The 21,800-nt window shown below is 37.0% G+C and overlaps 1 protein-coding gene across 1 annotated transcript in view; it reads left to right on the top strand.

Annotated features, from left to right (window-relative positions):
• LOC108529275 (contactin-associated protein-like 3) overlaps positions 1–21,800 on the top strand; it is a 219,639-nt gene that overhangs the window by 105,439 nt on the left and 92,400 nt on the right. The window contains 4 exon segments of the mRNA XM_017871463.1: positions 10,618–10,821; positions 11,498–11,682; positions 12,884–13,027; positions 17,115–17,376. Of these exon segments, the coding sequence (XP_017726952.1) occupies positions 10,618–10,821; positions 11,498–11,682; positions 12,884–13,027; positions 17,115–17,376 (795 nt within the window).

A 21,800-nucleotide genomic window follows, 5' to 3' on the forward strand; every position in this document is an offset into this window, starting at 1 on the left:
ACTCATTATGAGGCCAACATCATCTGATACCAAAGCCTGGCAGAGACACAACAAAAAAAGAGAATTTTAGACTAATTAACAGAATTCTAAACTGTTCTTTTCATGAAGATTTCTTTTATAATGTCCCAAGGGAAAATCATTTTTTGTTACTCACAGGTAATTCTTTATTCATACATTTTCTGTTACATTTTCTTATCACTTAGTCTTCAAATAGTTTTGTATGTCATTCAGACTCTGTCTTATGTAGCTATGCTATTACCAATCAGTCCTCTTCTTATTCATCATTCTAGCTTCACTAATTAGGTTGAACCATATATTTCCCAAGTTTTTAGATCAAATACAGTTGAATATTAGCAGTTTCATATGGATTAACTGAGTGCTGTACTGTTTTCTGTAGGAACAACAGATGGCAAGTGGAGGTTTCCAATAAAACAAAATAAATAGTGACTGGACAAAAGAAGCAAATTTTATTTTCTCCCTTTGAAAATTTTACCTGTCCTTGATTAGAATTTGAGACATGGGAAATTTTCATAACTCCTGAGATGGTCCAAGTTTGTGTTGCTTCATTGGTGTGCTAATGAAGTTAGAACTACCTACCTCTCTAAAGTTCCTTTAATTGTTCTATCACTTTTTACATATACATGCTGTGCTAGTTTGCATCACTGGCACCAGTTGTGCACCTGTCCCTTGCCAGCGCCCGTGAGTGGCGTATGCTTCCCTGCCTCCTGATTTTTGAGCCGGCCATGTGACTTGCTTTGGCTAATGGTAGGCAGAGTCGAGTCTACGGTGTATCCACTGTCCTCCTCTGTGTCTACCATTACCCTGATACAAGCATGCCTGAACTATGAATTCCAGTAAAATGAAGAGAGGTACATACTTTACATATTTTGAAGCTGTTTCATTAAATGCATATAGATTGGAAATTGTTTTATCTTCCTTAAAATTGATTTTTTGTAATTATGAAATATCCTTGTTTATTTCTAATAATGCCTCCTGCCTGTAAGTCTGCATTCTCTAATGATAGTACTATATAGCTATACCAGATTTCTTTTGGTTAGTGTTTTCATGGAATATTTTTTCCATTCTTTCCTTTCAAACTTTTTGTCTTCATATGTAAGGACTCTTTCTTTATTATTTAAACCCAGTCTGGAAATCATTGAGTTTTAGTTGGTATATTTAGTCCACTTATATTAGATGTAATTACTGACATATGTGAAACTGTAGATGACATGTTACGCTCTGTTTTATATTTGGTTCATTTGTTTTATACTCCTCTTTCTCTCCTCTTCTTTTGAGTTAATCAAGTTTAATTTTTCCAGTTTTTCCCCTATTGTTTCCTGTTTTAATTTTGTTCCCCTAGGTACTTGAACTACTACTTTTATCACTTTCCAAACAATACTAGGATTTAAGTACAACTTATGTTAATTAAACCCCTCCAACCTTGTGCTACCTTGACACATTTTAGTTTCATACATACATGTATGATTTTTTTATTTTTAAATCACAAAATTTAATATTATAATTTTTTTGCAATCGGTATTCACTTGAATTTACTCACATATTTACCTTCTTTGCATTTTCATGCTCTTTCTGAATCAAATTCTTTCAGCTAGAAAGACTCCTTTTAATATTTGTCTTAGCCCAGTTCTACTGGTAATAAATTGTCATATAGCTTTTGTCATATAGCTTGAAAATTGTGTTTATTTTATATGAATTTTTGAAGGCTATTTCAGCTTGCTGGAAAATACGGTCTGTAGTTATTTTGGCCTTTTAAAAATGGCACTCTAGTGTTTTCATGATGTTTATTAAGAAATCAATAGGCAATTGATTTTTATCCTATAAGGGAAATGTGTATTTTTCTTCTGGTTACTTTTGAGAATTTATTCTTTGTCTTTGATTTTCAGCAGTTTTACCTTGATGTAGCTATTTTCGTTTTCATTGAATTTGTCCTCTTTGGATTTCACTGAATTTCCTTTTTCTATGAATTGATTATTAGATTGGGTAATTCTTCACCGTTATTTCTTCAAAATATTGCCTCTGCCTCGCATTTCCTTTCCTCCTTTCTGGGACTCTAATTACATCTGTCTGAGATGTGTGTGTCTTATTTTCTTTCTTTCTCTCTCTACCCCCTCCCCCTTCCTCTCTCTCTCCCTCTCCTCTTTCATCCTTTCTATTTACGCCACAGTCTAGACATTGCATACTGCTTTATCTTCTATGCTACTAATCAGATCTTCTGCTATGGCCAGTCTATGGTTAAATATACCAATGAGTTATTCATTTTAGTTACTGCAATTTTCAGTTTTGCAATTTCTATTGATATATTCTAGTGAAATTCCTTATCTTGCTGTCTATCTTCTTGGAAATATTAATCACAGTTATTTTAAAGATTTTTAGTTAACTTCAATATCTGGATTATCTCTTGATCTTTTCCATTGTCTCATTTTTGTCTTGTTTCTGTTTTGATGTCTTGATAATTTTGGCTGAATTCTGGACATTTTGGACAAAAATCTAGAGAAGACAAAATGATCCCCCAGAGAATCCCCACTGCAGCCTCCGATAGGCTTCTAGATTAGGCACAGATCTTAATTCAAATAAGCATTTAGCTGACTCAGTGCAGCGCCTCAGTCCCCATGAGGCCTAGTTGATATCTTATATCTGGAGTACAGTGCTTCAGTACTCCCAACTGGGATTTGAGGGCTTTCACCAAAACGTTTCTTTGAAAATCTCTGAATTCTGCCATCTGACTCCTAATTATGATGAGTCTACAGCGACCCCTGCTTCATGACCCAGCCTCAGAGCTGTCCTGTCACTTTCTGCTTGACCACCTTATTTCTTGCCCATTGCTGCTTGGGAATTGACCAGTGCTTCAAAGATAAAAGCAGAAAGAGTGTTCTGAGCTTGTCTTCTAAGATCTTTACATTCTCAAGTCCTAGCAGTCCTAGTAGATCTTTAAAACTTTCAAGAAGATTATTTAAACTTTACTTGATACACATTTTCTATTTGTCCTTGGTAGGAAGTGTGGTCTTCTGAATGTTTGCTTGTCATAACTGAAAATATAACTGCATTCTTTTAATGCCATGGGAAATGTATTGAAGAAAACAAAGTGTATGTGATTTTTTCATATAATAATGTGTTTATAATACAATGTACTTAATATTTTGGAAAATTTTTCTGTAAAATACTAAAGTGCTAATTAAATTTCAACAAATATTTTTAAAAAGTAAATAAAACTGGTCACAGTGGCTCACGCCTGTAATCCCAGCACTTTAGGAGGCCAAGGCAGGCAGATTGCTTGATTGCCTAGCCTGGGCAACATAGCAAAAACTCCATCTCTACAAAAAAAATACAGAAATTATCTGGACATGGTGGTGTGTGCCTGTAGTCCCAGCTACTCAGTAGGCTGAGGTGTGAGGATCGCTTGATCCCAGGGAGGTCAAGGCTGCAGTGAGCCAAGATCATGCCACTGCACTCCAGCCTGGGCGACAGAGTGAGACCCTGTCTCAAAAAAAAAAAAAGAAAATGTTTTAATAAAAAGTAAAATAAATAGAAACCCAAAATAAGATGAAAAAGTAAATCCATGTCCATCAGAAATAAGTAAATTGAAGAACTGGAATGTGAACCTACTCACAGAGGATTCCAGACTCTGTGTAGTCGACTATTTATCTTTACCAGGAAATGGGAGAAGGAGAAAAGAGAGAGGAAAGAAAAGAAATAGAGAGGAGAGATCATGCATGAAAATTAAAGAGAGATCAAGGCCTTTACTGAGAATGTAGAACCAATGCCTGTTTTCCCTAAGTTCCTCTTATTAGGCCCAGAAGGAAAGAATGTATGTGAGTGAATAAAGGCAAATATTTCCTAGGAAAGCTTTTTGTATTCACCAATTGCAGGATTCAATATTCTTATCCTCCCCAAATTGATCTACAGAATCCCAATACACCTATTCTAACTTATTATTATATTAAAAGGAATCATCACTAGTCTTTAGAGAAATAAAAAAAAATCACAATGAGAAACCACTATACACCTAGCAGAATGGCTAGAATTACAAAGAGTGAAAACACCAAGTGTTTGGCAAAGCTATGGAATTCTCATACATTGCTGGTGGGAAATGTGAAAATGATACTGTCACTTTGGAAAACTATCTGGCATTCTTCTAAGCTAAATATACACTTAATATATAACTCAGCAATTCTACTCTCATGTATTTACCTTGGAGAAATGAATGCATATGTCAACACAAAGATGTATGTGTGAATGTTCCTAGCAGCTTTATTTATAAAGTTTAAACCTGGAAACAGTCCAAATGTCTGTCAGCAGGTAGATGGATAAACAAGTTGTCAAGCAGTTGAATACCCCAAGCTATAAGAAAGAACAGACTGTTGATATATGCAATAGCATGCATGTATCTCAGAAACATTACACTTAGCAAAGGAACCCAGACACAAAAGAATACATACACATTATACAATTCTATGACATTTTGGAACTGACAGAACTAATCTGTAGTTACAGAATGTAGATCACTGGTTTCCTGGGTCTGGGTCTGGGTCTGGGTGACAGTGTTGGGGGTTTGATACAAATGGCAGTTAGTGAGTTGATATGAAATTGCCTATACCTTGATTTTTTGGCAATAACCTCGGTACATGTATTTGTTAAAACTCATTGAACTGTAACCTTAAATTTACTGAATATAAATTATAACTCTATGAAAATGATATTCATGTTTCCATATTGGAATTGTGGAGTTTTTTGTTTTGTTTTTGAGAGGGAGTCTCTCTCTGTCGCCCAGGCTGGAGTGCAGTGGTGTGATCTTGGCTCACTGCAACCTCTGCCTCCTGGGTTCAAGCTGTTCTCCCACCTCAGGCTTCTAAGTAGCTGAGATTACAGGCATGCACCACCACACCCGGCTGATTTTTTTGTATTTTTAGTAGATGGGATTTTACCGTGTTGGCCAGGCTGGTCTTGAACTCCTGACCTCAAATGATCCGCCCACCTTTGCCTCCCAAAGTGCTGGGATTACAGTGTGGGCCACTGCGCCTGGCCCCATATTGGAATTAATATTCAATTTATTTAGAGAGTAAACTGTAATTTGCCCATTATTCCTGATAAATCATCCTGAAGCCTTCGTGTCATCACAGCTACCTAGTTAGCTTATTAAATATGCAAACCCCCGGGTCTCACCCACAGAAATCCTGATTCCTGGTCTGGTTGAGGCTCACGTTCTAAAGTCTCCAAGTGATCACTCCTAGTCGATCTGAATGAGGGTGGCTGATAGAACACTTGAAGAAAATTTCTGTGGAATAGTGTTTTTTTTTTTTTTCCTTTTGTAAGACGTCAGTGTTTGTACCCTATAGAATCTTGCTGTTTTCAAACAATATTTTCCTCTCAATGTTGATGTGTTTCTCCTGAAAAGGCAGTGCAAGGTAAGATGGGGATGACATGCCTGTGCTTAGAATGACAGTGAGAAGCAGAAAAGTAGTAATGAGAAGCCAGAGGTAAGAGTACATTCTGTGTGTGGAAAATGTGAAAGGAGGCCAGGAGGGGTGGCTCATGCCTGTAATCCCAGCACTTTGTGAAGCTGAGGCGGGCAGATTACTTAAGCCCAGGAATTCCAGACCAGCCTTGGCATCATAGTGAGACCCCATCTCTAGAAAAAAATTTAAAAATTAGCCAGCATTGTAGTGCATGCCTGTAGTCCCAGCTACTTGGGAGGCTGAGGCTGGAGGATCACTCGATCCCAGGAGTTCAAGGCTGCAGTGAGCTATGAAGGTACCACTACACTACAGCGTGGGCAACAGAGTGAGTCTCTGTTTCTAACAAAAGTAAGATATGAAGGTAAAATATAGTGTAAGGAAATAAAGGAAATAGCAACTCAAAATTACTTACGTTAGCTTTTCAGAGACTTCATACTTTGCAGGAGTCTAAAGCAGGTAGACTCCTTCCTTATCCTTTCTTAGAAGTCGTTCTGGACCAGATGCCTGTTTATAGAAGCATCACAGTGAATGTGGCAGAAACAACCATATTTCAGGATTATATGTCCTTTTTTCTATACTGTGCACTCCTTAAAAGTAATTCATTGCCTTTTGCATTTTTATCTTTCACCTAGCATATGGAAGGCTTTCAGTGAATATTAGCTGTATAAATTAGGACATAACACATCTTAGCAAAATTACTTCTGACACAGTTCTTCCTAGACATGTGCGTATTTTGTATGGCAAAGTTCTTTATCTTACAAGAATTAGCATTCGGGAACTTTGTGAACGCATCTGTCCTTAGCTCTTCCGGTATTCTTTGAGGAAGCGTGGCGAAGACATTATAATTGCACCAATAATCTTCAAGTATCATTTGAAAACTCTCATGGTCCTTTAACACGAGAAAATGAGACAGACATATTAATACTTCTGAGTAAGATTGAGGTCACCAGTGATTGAAGTGAGTCAGCCCAGGAACAAGCTGGCTGGCAGAGAAGGAGCTGTGTAACTGTGGATGAACGGCTGTAAATCTCTTCTTCCTGATAGAAACTGAAGATTTCCTAGGTCCTTCAGAACTTAAATCTGCTATCATTTTAAGCTGTCTACTTTCCCATAAATCCCGTATGTGCTGTTTTAAACTAATTTCCACCTCTTTTCTCTGCCCAGTGCCCTGACAGTAATAATGAGGCAGATGTCCACTGAGGGCACCCCATGTGCCCAGCACTGTTGTAAAGTACAAATATTAACTCATTTAACCCTCACAACAACCTTGTGAGAGAGGAATGTATGTGTAATCACTTCACATATGAGGAAACTGAGGCACAGAGAAGCTATGTAACTTACCCAGGATGGAACTGGGATTCAGGCCCACACAGTACTCTAGTGTACTAGGAAATGTAGCTCCTGATCTAATGGTGACAAACTAATGTGTCGGGTTCACATTGCTAATACTGATAGAGATTCAGCAGTCAAAACTATAATCTTAAATAATAAAGCTAATAATTATAAACTAAATTCATATAAAATTAGAAAAGCACTTCCTACTTTAAACCACGAGCTAAGTTTTCTTGATTCATTCTGAATGGCAAGCCTTTTATTCTGAAAACTTTGAGGAACATTGGATTTTAGTGTAAACAAAATAAGTGACATTAATTTTCCATTATCCCACTACATTTCCTATTTATACAATTGAATTTCATACAAAGGATTTTTTCCAACAGGTTTCTGATAAAATATTATATTAAATGTGCTACTGGAATTATTTTAGTGTTTTATTCAAATATATATTGTAGGGGAATATTTGTATTGATTGTGGCTAGGTAGGAGAACTGTTTTTTTCTTGAGACGGAGTCTTGCTCTGTTGCCCAGGTTGGAGTGCCTGGCACAATCACTGCTTGCAGCAGCCTCAACCTCCCGGGCTCAAGCGATCCTCTGACCTCACCCTTCCAAGTAGCTGGGACTATAGGCAAGTGTAACCAATCTTGCCATGCTGCCCAGGCTGGTCTCCAACTCTTGGACTCAAGTGATCTGCCCGCGTCAGCCTCCCAAAGGGCTGGGATTACAGGCGTGAGCCACTGCACCTGACCAGTTGGGAGAACTTTTCTTTGCTCTTGCAAGTGTTTTAAAATGCTAAAAGTATGACTTTTGTGGAAAGTGGGAAAAGAGTTTACCTTTTGGCATTACTTCTAAGCACCAAGACTTGAAATTTTGCTTCTCCAGTGGGAGGATCTTATTCAAGAGGGACTATGTGGGAGTTGTCCCTCTCCAGCACTGATCTTGGCAAGCTCATTAGTGTTGACTTACTGAACTCAATGCTTTCCATCCCAAACATCGTTTTTTGTTTCATATTTTTATGTATTGACTTCATAAATCATAGTTGAGTGTTTTATGCTTTTTAGAAAGTTTGAATTTACAATTCATTAATCTGCTTTTATTTTAAAATATGCATAATGAGCTATAAGTATATTGTTAAATTTCTAGATACAAGCACTAATGGTTACAATAAAGAGAAAATCAAGGTATTGGCTAAAGGACAAAAGAGTTTCAAGGTCATTGCTTTATGTCTCTTTCAGTTGATACGTTTTTTACTATTCTATTTGCCTGAGGGAAACATTCCAGGAAATATACTTCACATGCCTTAGAAGATCAATACTGCTGTTGGAGAGTAATAGTAAACATAGACTGAGAAAAAGAAACGTATAGGTTGCAATAATCCAGAAAAAACCTTGTTGGGAAGAAAACTTTTTTTGTAGTCAACTGAAAAAATATAGCTCAAATATTAGCATTTTCTTTAAGCAACAAATAAAGACATGATAAAAACTGAAGTATTAGGGTGTTGCTAAACTGTGGAAGTCTGTAGTCAATCTTTTTCAAGTTTCCCTTAGTTTATGGCCGTGGAATAATAATCTTAGATATCTTCATTTACATTTGACAGAGAGTTTTGTTTTTATCATGAACGTATAAGTTATATAACAAGGAATAATTGTTTACTTTACACACAGTTTACTCAGAATGTGTTTATTCATCATGCACTTGATACATTAATTCCATATGAGTACATTAGCCCAATGTGAGAAAATCAAACTTCTAAATTTTTAAATGATACATAAAATGGACAATTCTTGAAGTGCAGTTTATTATATATATTTCAGATAATGTGAATGAAATGGATAGCCATGCAAAAAATACTGGTAATTTTTTTGAAATTAAATATAATTAAACAAATAATGCCATCTTATTGACTTGAATGACATCAGCTAGTCAGCTTCAAATAGTTTCATATTTCACTGGATTTTCATGCATCATTTATTAAATAAATATATGTTTCAAAGGACAATTGCTTATTTTCTTTTACTTTTGAAAAGATTTTCTGGGTAATACTAATTTCTTCATGTGATTTTGACAAATATCAAATATTATTTTTTATTACTGAAAAAATAAAACAACTTGTTTTTTGATGAGCTGGACATATCTGACATTTATAGTGAAATTATAAGACCTGACAGAGTGCTGAGAGAGTGTGGCAGCATTGGAGTTCTGACAAGCTACAACAGGAAGAACCAAACCAAAGGTGTTAAGGCCATGCCCTCTAAACAAAGCATCCAAGAAAACAAAACCTCTGTACCTTTATCAGTCAGGGCTCTCCAGAGAAATGGAACCAATAGGATGTGTGATGTGTGCATGTGTGTGTGTGTCTGTGTGTGTGTGTGTGTGTGTAGAGAGAGAGAGTTATTTAAGGAATTGGCTTACTTGATTGTAGGGACTGGCAAGTCCTAAGTAAGAGTTGATATTGCAGCTGGAGTCCAAAGGTAGTCTGGAGGCAAAATTCCTTCCTCCCAAGAGAACTTCAGGTTTCTTTCTTTCTTTTATAGCCTTCAACTGATTGGATGAGGCCCACCCACATTATGGAGTTTAACCTGCTTTACTCAATGTCTACTGATTTATTATTGATTACCTCTAAAAAATACCTGTACAGCAACATCTAGTATTTAACCAAAAACTGTTTACCATGGCCTAGCCAAGTTGACGCATTGCAGTTCTCATTAGCAGTACTGTTAGCCGAGGGTTGAGAAAAATATTACATGTCATCTCATTTAAAATACATTTACTACATGTCTAAAGCAGTATTTAATAAGTATGATATGTGTGTGTTTGTGTATCTTTACAAACAAAATCTTTACTAAAGTAGGTACATGTGTAAGAATCAAGAGAAGCCAAAGCTACTGGGAATGAATAAAGGTATTTAAATTGAGTGTGACACTGATATTTAATATATGATAGACTGGATTAAGAAAATGTGGCACATATACATCATGGAATACTATGCAAGGGAATGAATAAAGGTATTTAAATTGAGTGACACTGATATTTAATATATGATAGACTGGATTAAGAAAATGTGGCGCATATACATCATGGAATACTATGCAACCATAAAAAAGGATTGAGTTCATGTCCTTTGTAGGGACATGGATGAAGCTGGAAACCATCATTCTCAGCAAACTACCGCAAGAACAAAAAACCAAACACTGCGTGTTCTCACTCATAGATGGGAACTGAACAATGAGAACACTTGGACACAGGAAGGGAGACATCACACACTGGGGCCTGTTGTGGGGTGGGGGGAGGGATAGCATTAGGAGATATACCTAATGTAAAAGACGAGTCAATGGGTGCAGCACACCGACATGGCGCATGTATACATATGTAACAAACCAGCACGTTGTGCACATGTACCCTAGAACTTAAAAGTGTAACAAAATAAAATAAAATAATGACCTTAAAATAAAGACTTTATGTAGTAAAATACAACTTCTTTCCTGATTGTTTTTAATCAAATAGAATGAGAAGAAATGGGCTGCTTTTATCTTAAAGATAAAAGCCATTGGGAGTAGATTAATAAAAGCATTTCTAGATGATGAAGTTTGAGAAAATGTTAGAAAAATCTAACAGTGGGTATTACGTATATCAACTCATGATGCCAACAGAAAATATATTATTGTCAGTTGTTTCCTTCGATGAATGGATTAGAAATGCAATGTGTGTCTATGTGTGTGTGGTGTGGCATATTGATGCACACATTTTCAGTGTGCTACTGTATGGCATATTTATATTTAGAATTTCTTTTTAATATCCTCTTTCCTAGAATCTGAGGTGGTTTATTTTAATGGACAAAGTGCTCTGCTGTACAAACTTGATAAAAAACCTTTAAAACCAGTAAGGGACGTTATTTCTTTGAAATTTAAAGCCATACAGAGCAATGGAATTCTACTTCACAGAGAAGGACAACATGGAAATCACATTACTCTGGAATTAATTAAAGGAAAACTTGTCTTTTTTCTTAATTCAGGTAAAAAAATACTTGAACCTTTATACCGGTAGTTTAAAAAAATCTGTTTACATGAAAGTACATTTGTTGGTACTCAATCTTTTCACAGTTAGATAAAATGACCATATAATTCATCATCTAAACCAGAACACTTTTAAGAAATAAAAAATACACAAGTGATAGTTACTCTGGGACAGTAAGCGCAAAGTAGAACTGCAATGAACAAACGTAAATGAAAGTTTAAGAGCATTACTAACAGATGCATGTAATATGTACATATCCTAAGTGTGATTTCTGTAAACAGCCTATATTTTGACAGACTATGCAAGAAGATCACCATATGTGTGTATAATATATATGTAATATATGATTACACATATCATAAAGACAAGAATAGATCATTATAAAATTATGAGATAATGCTGATAATGAGGTTCTAAGAAAGAAAATATTTGCAGTGTGAATATAAATGTCATGAGTAATAGAAAAAATAAATTACTAAGAAAAATTTCAACAAAGTATAGAATTGAACTTAAAGAAATAAAAACTGTAAGAATGTTGTGTTCAAGATAGGGAGAAAGTGAGAAAACAACTCTGTAAGATGGAAAGTTGGATGCAAACTGTGATACTCAACTAAAAAAGGGAAGCCATGATTTTGAACAGAAATAACTGAGTGTTTTTTTCCCTCTCCTTGAAGGCAATGCTAAGCTGCCTACCACTGTTGCTCCTGTGACCCTCACCCTGGGCAGCCTGCTGGACGACCAGCACTGGCATTCTGTCCTCATTGAGCTCCTCGACACGCAGGTCAACTTCACCGTGGACAAACACACTCATCATTTCCAAGCAAAGGGAGAATCCAGTTACTTGGATCTTAATTTTGAGGTTCTTATAGATATATAGTTTAAATTAAATATAACCTGAAAAATAAGCTAACTGCATAGAGAAATGCCATTTTATAGTAATTCGTAACTAAGTTGACTCATAGTAACAGGTATGTCTGTCCTGGTACTGTGAAACTGTTTATGCCTTCTAATAGGTCAATCTATTATTGTAGATCGTCTTTTCCACCTTGAAAGGAAGTAAACAGTCAGTGTTAGGTTAGGAAATCTACACATGAAGAAATGTCAAGGCAGCAAGCAATGTTATTAAATGTGCTCATTTGAATACATTTCGTTTGAAATTTCATCTGGTATATTACACTGGTTGTTTGACTATGCAGATTCCTGGGGGATTTTTTTCTTGTCTTGGTGCAATCCTAACCAACATAGCGTTAACTAGGACCACTTTGAGAAGTTGACAAGATATACACCGATAGATATATTAAATAACAAGAAAGTCAGAAGCTCACATATAAACAATTTCCTGATATTTTTTAAGGCATTAATTCTTTTTGCAACCCATTGCCCATATGCATCTAAGCTATACTGTTAAATAGCATCTATTCTTCCCGTCCTTCACAGGACACCTTAAAGTGTATGAAGGATCAGAACAAACCAGAAAACCTATGATATTTAAGTGACTTTGGCATATAATATTAAACTGAAGATACTAGTCCTGTATCAGATTATTCAGTTTTATTACTTTAACCATGTAATAGCAAAAGATAATATCTAATGCAGAGGTTGGCAAACTATGGGCATCAGACCCAAGTTTGGCCATTTTTAATAAAAAAAAATTAAAAGCCTGTTTTGTTCAAAAGAGAAAGTTTTATTGGAACCGAATCTCTTTATGTATTGTCTATGGCCACGTTGGTACTCCAGTGTCAGAGTTGAGTATTGCAAAAGAGATCCTCTGACCCACAAAACATAAAATTTACTACATGGCTGAAAAATGTTCGATTTAGTAGAAAATGTGTGTTGATTTCTTCCTTTAAGTTTGTTCAGAACTGTCTGGTGCCAGAAATAAAAGTATTAACAGCTGCCACTATGATAGAACACTTCATTTGGAATTAGCAAGCACGGAAATATAAGATATTGGGAATGGATTTGTGACAATTAGTGCTAGAACTATTAATTATACATGCTTTAAACACGTAATCCGAAAATCACTAAACAATGTTATTTATGTCATTTTTCTTTCTAAGATCAGCTTTGGGGGAATTCCGACACCCGGAAGAGCACGGCCATTCACACGTCAAAGCTTTCATGGGTGTTTAGAAAATCTGTATTATAATGGAGTGGATGTTACTGAGTTAGCCAAGAAACACAAACCGCAGATCCTCATGATGGTAAGGAAGCCTAATGGGAAAGAAAGAAAAAAGGACATTTTATCATTTGCATTTAAAAATTATTCATGTGAAGTCTCCATTTCATATAATATTTTAAGAATCAACTCTTACTTTAACAGCTGCCCATTTTATATAGTAATTTATTTTTATTTATTTATTTATTTTGAGACAGAGTCTCCCTCTTGTCTCCCCGGCTGGAGTACAGTGGCACAATCTCAGCTTACTGCAACCTCTGCCTCCTGGGTTCAAGCAATTCTCCTGCCTCAGCCTCCTGAGTAGCTGGGATTACAGGTGCCCGCCGTCACACCCAGCTAATTTTTGTACTTTTAGTAGAGATGAGGTTTCGCCATGTTGGCCAGGCTGGTAGCGAAATCCTGATCTTAGGTGATCCGTTTACCTCAGCCTCCCAAAATGCTGGGATTACAGGTGTGAGCCACTGTGCCCGGCCAATTTTTTTTTTTTTTTTTTTTTTTTTTTATTTTATTTTTTTTTTTGAGATGCAGTCTTGCTCTGTTGCCCAGGCTCGAGTGCAGTGGTACAATATTGGCTCACTGCAACCTCTGCCTCCCGGGTTCAAGCCATTCTTCTGCCACAGCCTCCCGAGTAGCTGGGACTACAGGTGTATGCCACCACGCCTGGCTAATTTCTTTTAGTAGAGATGGGGTTTCGCCTCATTGGCCAGGCTGGTCTCGAACTCCTGACCTCAGACAATACACTCGCTTCGGCCTCCCAAAATGCTGGGATTACAGGCATAAGCCACCATACCCAGCCTAATAGAGTAATTTTTTATTATGTATACAAAGTTGTAAAGTAAATATGCCTCTTGGGACATAGTTGTTTCATTTTAAAATGAAATAAAATGACTTTCTATTTTTACATGGAAATCAGAATGCGTATGTCTCCCGTGTTTTTGGTGTTATTATTCACAGGAGACCAGTTATTTTGCAATGGCAATCCCTAATGCTCTATTCCCTGGTCAACTGGAAATACTTCCAAATCAGTTAGTAAACTGCTTTCAATGTTTACAGTTTGAAATATCTAAGCTGGGGTTAAAGGGAAAGCTCCTATTTAGTTGTCAGTGTCTCTCAGAAGCACATCATGGGATATTCATTCGTATTGTTGTAAAAATGTTTCCTTTCCTGTTTTGTGCTGGAGGACAAACATGGGTTGCAGGACCAAAACCTGAAAACATCTCTGACTCTGTCACCAGGCCACACGATGAATACATCACTTAGGTTAGCATGAGAAAAAGGGAAAAACAGCTGTGAAGCCCATGAACTTTCTGAGAAGGTAAAGAAAAAAAAAAGATGGGTTTGAAGTCTAAGTTCTACTATGAACAGCACCATGCTGAGATCATCAAAATGAAAAATACCATCAAGACACATGAACAAGGAAACACCAAAGGGAACAGTGGTAACAAGACTCCGCAGAGCACAGCTCCCTTTGACAAGATGAAAAAGAAAGGAAAAGAGGGAGGAGATACATGGAACAGCCCTCTACCTAAAGTTTCTGTCCGTGGAGAGACTGACATTGAAGTGCTGCTTAACTGGAAAAAGAAAAAAGACCCGGTTATTGAAGTTGGCTTTATTGGAGATGCGTTACTCAGATACAAATGCAAAGATGTGTTTGGCCAATGGGCATCCGTGTCAAGAAGCCTAACCTAACACATTCTGAACATTAAGCTACCTTTTATCTGCCAGTCCTTGGTGTTCAGAAGAATCCCTCCTCCTCACCCTAACTTCTATGTGGCTATTTCCAAACATGCTGTCATTGAGGTGCATCAGAGTGAGCTGGGCCTTATGACACAAGGAGACAAGACTATTTGAGGAAAATAGACACAGGTTTTCATGCACATTTCATGTTATTCTGAATTACTGATGGGTTCACTGATGGAATTATTGATTGAGTATAGCCAATAAGGAGAACCACAGTTACACTGGTATTTCTGGGTTCTGGATATCATCCTCAAGAAAACTATTTACTAATTACATTGAATGAGGTTATTTAAATGTGTGAGGTTCACACAAAAACAGAAAGACAATTCATTCCATATTGTGCATATGGATATATAATGTTAATTATGGGAATTCCATTTTGAGAATTACCACAATTTTATGTGTTCTGTATAATAGTTGTTCCAATATATAAAAGGAAAATAGTTGTTCCAATATGTAAAAGGAAAATAGTTGTTCCAATATATAAAAGGAAAACATTTAAATATATATTTTGTTGGCAAAATCAATTGCCAGAATTCATTCAGTCGACTAACAAGCACTCCTCTGTGGCAAGAAGCCCTGCCTCTCTGTTGTAGCAGGCAGCTACCCGCGTAAATGATGAGGTCAAGAAGTATGCAGCTGATAAAAAGATAAAAAATATGGAATAGTCCAGTGATTAAATGTGTACTACGGATCAGCGCCAATGACTTGTAAGCTTTTGGTATTCAATTCGTTACAGCAAATGTTTTCTTTTAAATTTTCTTCTGCAAATGTTTTCTTGTAATGAAAACTGTTTCCCATTCACCAGAACTACAAAAATAGTCAAGAAGAAATGTTCTGATTGATGTATACAGTATAGTGTATATTAAAGATGATAATGAAATGATAACTGAATTATATCCATTTCTAAAGTACATTGTGGCAGAATTTTTTTTAAATATCATTCAGTCTTGAAACTTGCTTTACCCCTGGGTCAGTGTGGTTCTTAAACTTGGCTTTGTCTTGGACCACCAGAGGAGATTCAAAAGATACCATTACCTGGATCCACCCCCAGACACTGGGGTTTTAATTGGTCTGCATCTGCGTCTGGCGATTCAGCTGTTTAGCTGGGTTTGAGAGCCACTACCCTAGATTATCTGTCTTGCTCCAGTAACATTCTTTTTCTAAAATCATCTATACTATGTTAATATAAATAAATCCATGGAAATTCCAAGTAAAATCAGAATTGCTGGGGTTTTTCTCTGGAACTGAAATTCCTGTGTGTGAATAATGCCCAAGAATTGCTTATTCCTTTTGCCAGCCAAACAAAGCAAGACGAAAACATTAAAAAGCCCAGTAAGATGTTGACTTACCAGATATTAAAACATACTAAAAGCTGCTATGCTAGAATCAGTATGGTAGTGGATGGGAATGAAGAAGTAAGAACAAAGTCAAGATCTCAGAAAGATCCCAGTTAATGTGCAAAGTTATTAGTAATAAGGAATGTGGCTCAATTCAGTGGAACAGGGATTATTTCAGAAATTTTGCCGGAACAAACAAGTGTCCATAAGGCAGAAAATAAGCATGATCATTATCTTATACATACTAAGAATATGTAAATTAGGAGGAGGAGAAACAAACCACAACAATCTTAAAGAAAATCTATGAGATTGTATGTAGGACCTAAGGTAGTATGAAACTTTCTTAACAAAGACTGGAAACTCAGAAACTGTAAAATATAACAGAGACATAATTGACTATATAAAAATCAATGTTTTCATGCTAAAAATACTATATACAAACATTGTATATAACTATTAGATCTGAAAACCATTTGAAAGACTGTCAAATATAATTTTCCAACAGCTAAAAATATGACCCATGCAAATATCAAATAAGCATGTGTCAAAGATTTAGTCAATTCATTAATTAATGAGGGAACCAGTAAAATAGTAAGCTGGTTCGAAGGAGATTTTGAGGATTGTGTAGGGAAGACCAAATGTTGCTCAGGAGAAAGACTGAGAGTATGAAAATGTCCTGTTATTTGCTGTATCCTCAGGGCTAGCACAGGGCCTGGAAAATAGTTGGCACAGATTAAACTCCTGTTGAACTAAAATTATATTGAGACTCCTTTACTAATGCTGAAGAAGTAGAGAAGTGGAGAATTTCTCACATACACACAGAAAGCCACATGGATGTCTGCCCAATTATAATAACACTTATGCTGAAAGAGAAGAGAAATGTCATTCATAGATTTCGGCTTTAGCAGGCAGACTAATTTATAAAATCCTGGATTGATAAAAAGCCTTGTACGTCTTTGTAAAATCTGGCTTTAGTTAGATAGAAGCACCACCTGTAAGGCTGCTCAATGTGCCTTTTTGTTTTATTTATAGGGAAATGTGTCCTTCTCATGTCCACAGCCACAGACTGTCCCTGTGACTTTTCTGAGCTCCAGGAGTTATCTGGCTCTGCCGGGCAGCTCTGGGGAGGACAAAGTGTCTGTCACTTTTCAATTTCGAACGTGGAACAGGGCAGGACATTTGCTTTTCGGCGAACTTCAGCGTGGTTCAGGGAGTTTCGTCCTCTTTCTTAAGGATGGCAAGCTCAAACTGAGTCTCTTCCAGCCGGGACAGTCACCAAGGAATGTCACAGCAGGTAACAGTTGTATTCCCATAAACCTGACGTATCCACATGAAATCATTTGGTAATGAGTGAATGAGGCAGTGAGATGCTCAATGCCCCTACTAGAGGAAGAGATTGCTGTTTCCTTTTAGACTGTTCCTGTGTGGCACACACAGCCATCACTAAAGGGTTCTTTTGACCAAAATGACTATATATGAGAAATATGAAATGCATATGTCTGCAGATGTACCTTCCCATATACAAGGAAAATATGTAATACACTTAAGCTCCATTTCCTGACAAACATATACCAGCCTCCATCCCAAAGAACTAGGGTCAGGACCTCATGGAACAGACAACACCCAGTGGCATGTTCCTCTCCTGTTCTCACTTCTTTCCCTTCTCTGCCCCGCCTCTCCTCTTAGGGTCTGTGCACAAATATTCTATACACAGTAGGCAATTGATAACTATCACCTTAGTTTTCTGGGATAGCCTAGCACCCTGGAAGAATCTCACTCAGCTCCTCCACTTACTGCCCTTCTGAAATGCAAATCACCAAGCCTCCTAAGCCTCAGCTGTTTTCACTTGTGAAGTGGTAACCCTCAGATCTCCTTTGCAGGGAGGACAATAGGAAGGAAGTCTGATTTTATTAGCACAATGCCCACCCCACACGCAGGCCTCTCATCCCCACTCTCCATCAGGGCTTGTTTTTGTTGGGCAAATGCTTTGCCATCCCTGCTAGGTTAGGGGCTCAAATCCCACGAGCCCGAACTGAGTAACAGTAGATGGGAACTAATCTCACACGCTGTCCGATGTGGGCAAGTTTCTTAACTACAGAGCTGCTGGATTGTGATGGCTGGATCTGCACACGGGAGGAGCGCTGGGGCCTAAATTGACATTGTGCCTAAACTGGCATCAGAACCAAATGGGGGCTTTAAAAATAAAAAAAAGATAGCGTGATCTGAAAAAGAAGGCACAGATGAAGAGGCTGACTTCCGCTTGAGACCAGGGGATTGTCATGCTCAAAAAAAGATTCCTTTTGGCTGTAAGAGGCACACGTGACTACACTGCTGTGAAATGTGGTATGAAAGCAAGACCTGTGAAGAAATTCAGAGGGCGGGACCTTATCTCAGTACTTCTGGAACAATCAGGCAAGCCCTGGGTGTTAGAATCTGTGGCCACCTCACACAGGTGTTTGAGGGGAGATAAAACATATTCAGAGGGGATGTATATTTTTTTTATCGTTTACAAATGCAAACCTATTTTCCATTTCTTCACGAAAAAGATTTTTTCCAAGAAAGGTTAAAATTATAACCCACACACAGATACAAAATGAACATATGTCAGAGATTTTCTTTAACTCATTAATTAATGAGAGAACCAGTGTTAAGGAAATGAGATAAAATTGCCTACCAACATAGTGAATCAGTTTCCCAAGGTAGAAAATAAATAGTCTTATGGAATAAGTATTAAGCCAGATTGTGATGCACATTTCAGGCAATCGCTAATGTGATTGCAAAGACAAATTTCATCCATTTCTGTAGCCAGACAGATACAACCCATTACATACGTGTTCTAAAGATAAAGGACAACTTGTCCTCAAGTATGAGGACTTGACAGCACCATTTTGCTACACAGCGCATCTTATATTCACCTGGTAACTGGGGAGGCACACTCCTTTATACACAGGAAAACTAAACTCCTTCATGTCTCTTTGACAAGTGGAGCCAGGCACCTATGTTAAACTCCCAGGGAGATAAGCAGTTAGGAGCACTACCTTTCTTGATGTTTACATTTCAAAAAAATATCTCTAAGGTCCTCAAGAAAAACATTCCTGGAAACAAAGAGGCTAAATAAGGTTTTTTGTTGTTGTTATTTTTGTTTGTTTGTTTAAAGATTTTAAAGATGTACAATTACAAATTTTCTGAAAGAAATGCTCTAAGGAAAAAAAGTGAGTGAAAGTGTGTATCCCTTTTAGCACTAACAGAGTTCTTGTTTGTTTTGGTTTATGTTTACCCTTACACCAGTAAGGCCAGTTTAAAGAAGTACCACACATTTATAGTCAGAAAGGAGATGCTGAGATGCAAACCTAGCAGAACTTGTCAGTATCCACAGGGAAAGGCAAATCCCTTCCCTGTACACACTGTGCATCTCTGTGGACAAGCATGATTTGCATTATTATCAATGTTCTGCAAGTTAACTTCTGTCACTACACAGCTGTAAAGTAACCCAGTGCAAGATGATGGTTTACAATCCTGTCATGTCAGCTAATCTTTCCACATCCAGTAATCTCTTTTCCCCATTTCAAAGACCGCCCTCAATTTTTTTCCTGCAGTAGTTGGTTCAGCTTTACTGCTGATGAGTTGCATATATTCTGGATTCAATGAGGTGCTGAGCAAGCACTTCGCCCAGTTCTGGGTTGCACGATAACTAGAATTAAATATAATTAAAGTTCTTAAATCTCATCAGGATTTTGCTTTAGCTCATGCCTTTGTGAGTGTGATATTTTGCCTCTGCCGTTAAAATGTTGTAGTTGTTAACAAGAGATCATCTTCATACTCAAATGTGTTTAAAATAATATCTACGTTGTGGGCAATTAATTTAATAACTTCTCATTAAAATATAGATTCCACTGTATCTGATTTTCTTGTGCATAAACTATGGCCAAAGGCCAAATGCAACCTAATAGAAAACAAAAAGGAAACAAATGTGGCTGGTAGACATGAGAACAATTACACAAAGATCTGCTTTTATTTGTCAAAAGATATTCTTAAAGAGGGCACTTTTGCAGTTATAAAATAACATGTCAAAGATTTTGTTTAACTCATTAGTTTATGAGGGAATCAGTAAGATGTTACAACAGGTTCAAAGAATCAAAGATATATAAGCAGTAAGCTGCAATGATTTTGTGCATCGTGTAAAACTGGCTTATTCCATGGGATGGGGTAGAGGAACCAGGAAGAAGATCAATTGTATTTCTACCAGATGAAATTCATTTGCATGTCTGTGGACAATAATCATTTGCCTGCTTTCAATATTCTACAATTCACAGGATGATAAAAGTATTCAAAGAGGGGGCCAAGCATGGTGGCTGACGCCTGTAATCCCAGAACTTTGGGAGGCCGAGGTGAGCAGATCACAAGGTCAGGAGATCGAGACCATCTTGGCTAACATGGTGAAACCCCATCTCTACTAAAAATACAAAAAATTAGCCAGGCGTGGTGGCGGGCGCCTGTAGTCCCAGCTACTCAGGAGGCTGAGGCAGGAGAATAGCGTGAACCCGGGAGGCAGAGCTTGCAGTGAGCTGAGACCGCACTCCAGCCTGGGTGACAGAGCGAGACTCCATCTCACACACACACACACAAAAAAAGAATTCAAAGAAGGTAAAAGGCACAGAGACCTGCCGAATCATATAATCCTCGAGACTGTGTTTAGACAGTGCCTAGTTTTACGTTGAAGACATCCAGATTCTTGGTTGATTTTAAAGAATAATTTATTTTCTTACACTTTATTACTACTTCTGCTTGTTTCATACATCACTGAAGGTTAAAATGGAAAGCTAAAATTTTAATGTTAATTTTTAATTTTTAAGAAGTACTACATTTGAAATGCTAATAATATACTAACTTCACATAAATGCATGTTAGGAAGAAAAATAAATCAAGCACAGTCATTTTAATAATTTACAGGTTTCCTAAGACTATCAAGTAAAATGCTACCTTTATAGGAAAATTTCTATTAGTCTAAAGTTTATTATGCTATATGTAACTTCTGAAATAGTTTTGATCTTCGTGTAATTTTAAACTTCAGTGCAATGTTAATTTAATAGGCCTCATGAAGCTAATCTTATTTTTAGACCATTTATTGGCATGTATCTTTGACATATTACCAAGTAAAAGAAAACACAGAACACCTCTAGTGATTTTAAATACCTTAACATTTAAATTTACCATCAAAGACAATTCATTATGTTACCAAGTTATTTCACAAGATTAATTTCGTAATTACTACTACGAATCATAAAATGTGGATGTGAATGTAAATATATAAAAATACTGTACATATATAAAGTACACCTCCAGTTCTTTCCTAAGCATTTTTTATCAAATATTAAATAGGTTTTATTTTATTTTATTTTATTTTATTATTTTATTTTTTTGAGACAGCGTCTCACTCTGTCACCCAGGCTGGAGTACAATGGTGTGATCTCAGCTCACTGCAACCTCCGCCTCCCGAGTTCAAGTGATTCTTGTGCCTCAGCCTCCGAAGTGACTGGGACTATAGGCACATGCCACCACACCAAGCTAATTTTTTGTTTTTTAGTAGAGATGGGATTTCACCATGTTAGCCAGGCTGGTCTCGAACTCCCAACCTCAGGTGATCCACCCGCCTCAGCCTCCCCAACTGCTGGGATTACAGGCATGAGCCACCATGCCCAGCAAATAATAACTTCTAAA

This window comes from Rhinopithecus bieti, unplaced genomic scaffold (assembly GCF_001698545.2).
Source record: "Rhinopithecus bieti isolate Rb0 unplaced genomic scaffold, ASM169854v2 scaffold_6063, whole genome shotgun sequence".
NCBI classification, from domain to species: domain Eukaryota; kingdom Metazoa; phylum Chordata; class Mammalia; order Primates; family Cercopithecidae; genus Rhinopithecus; species Rhinopithecus bieti.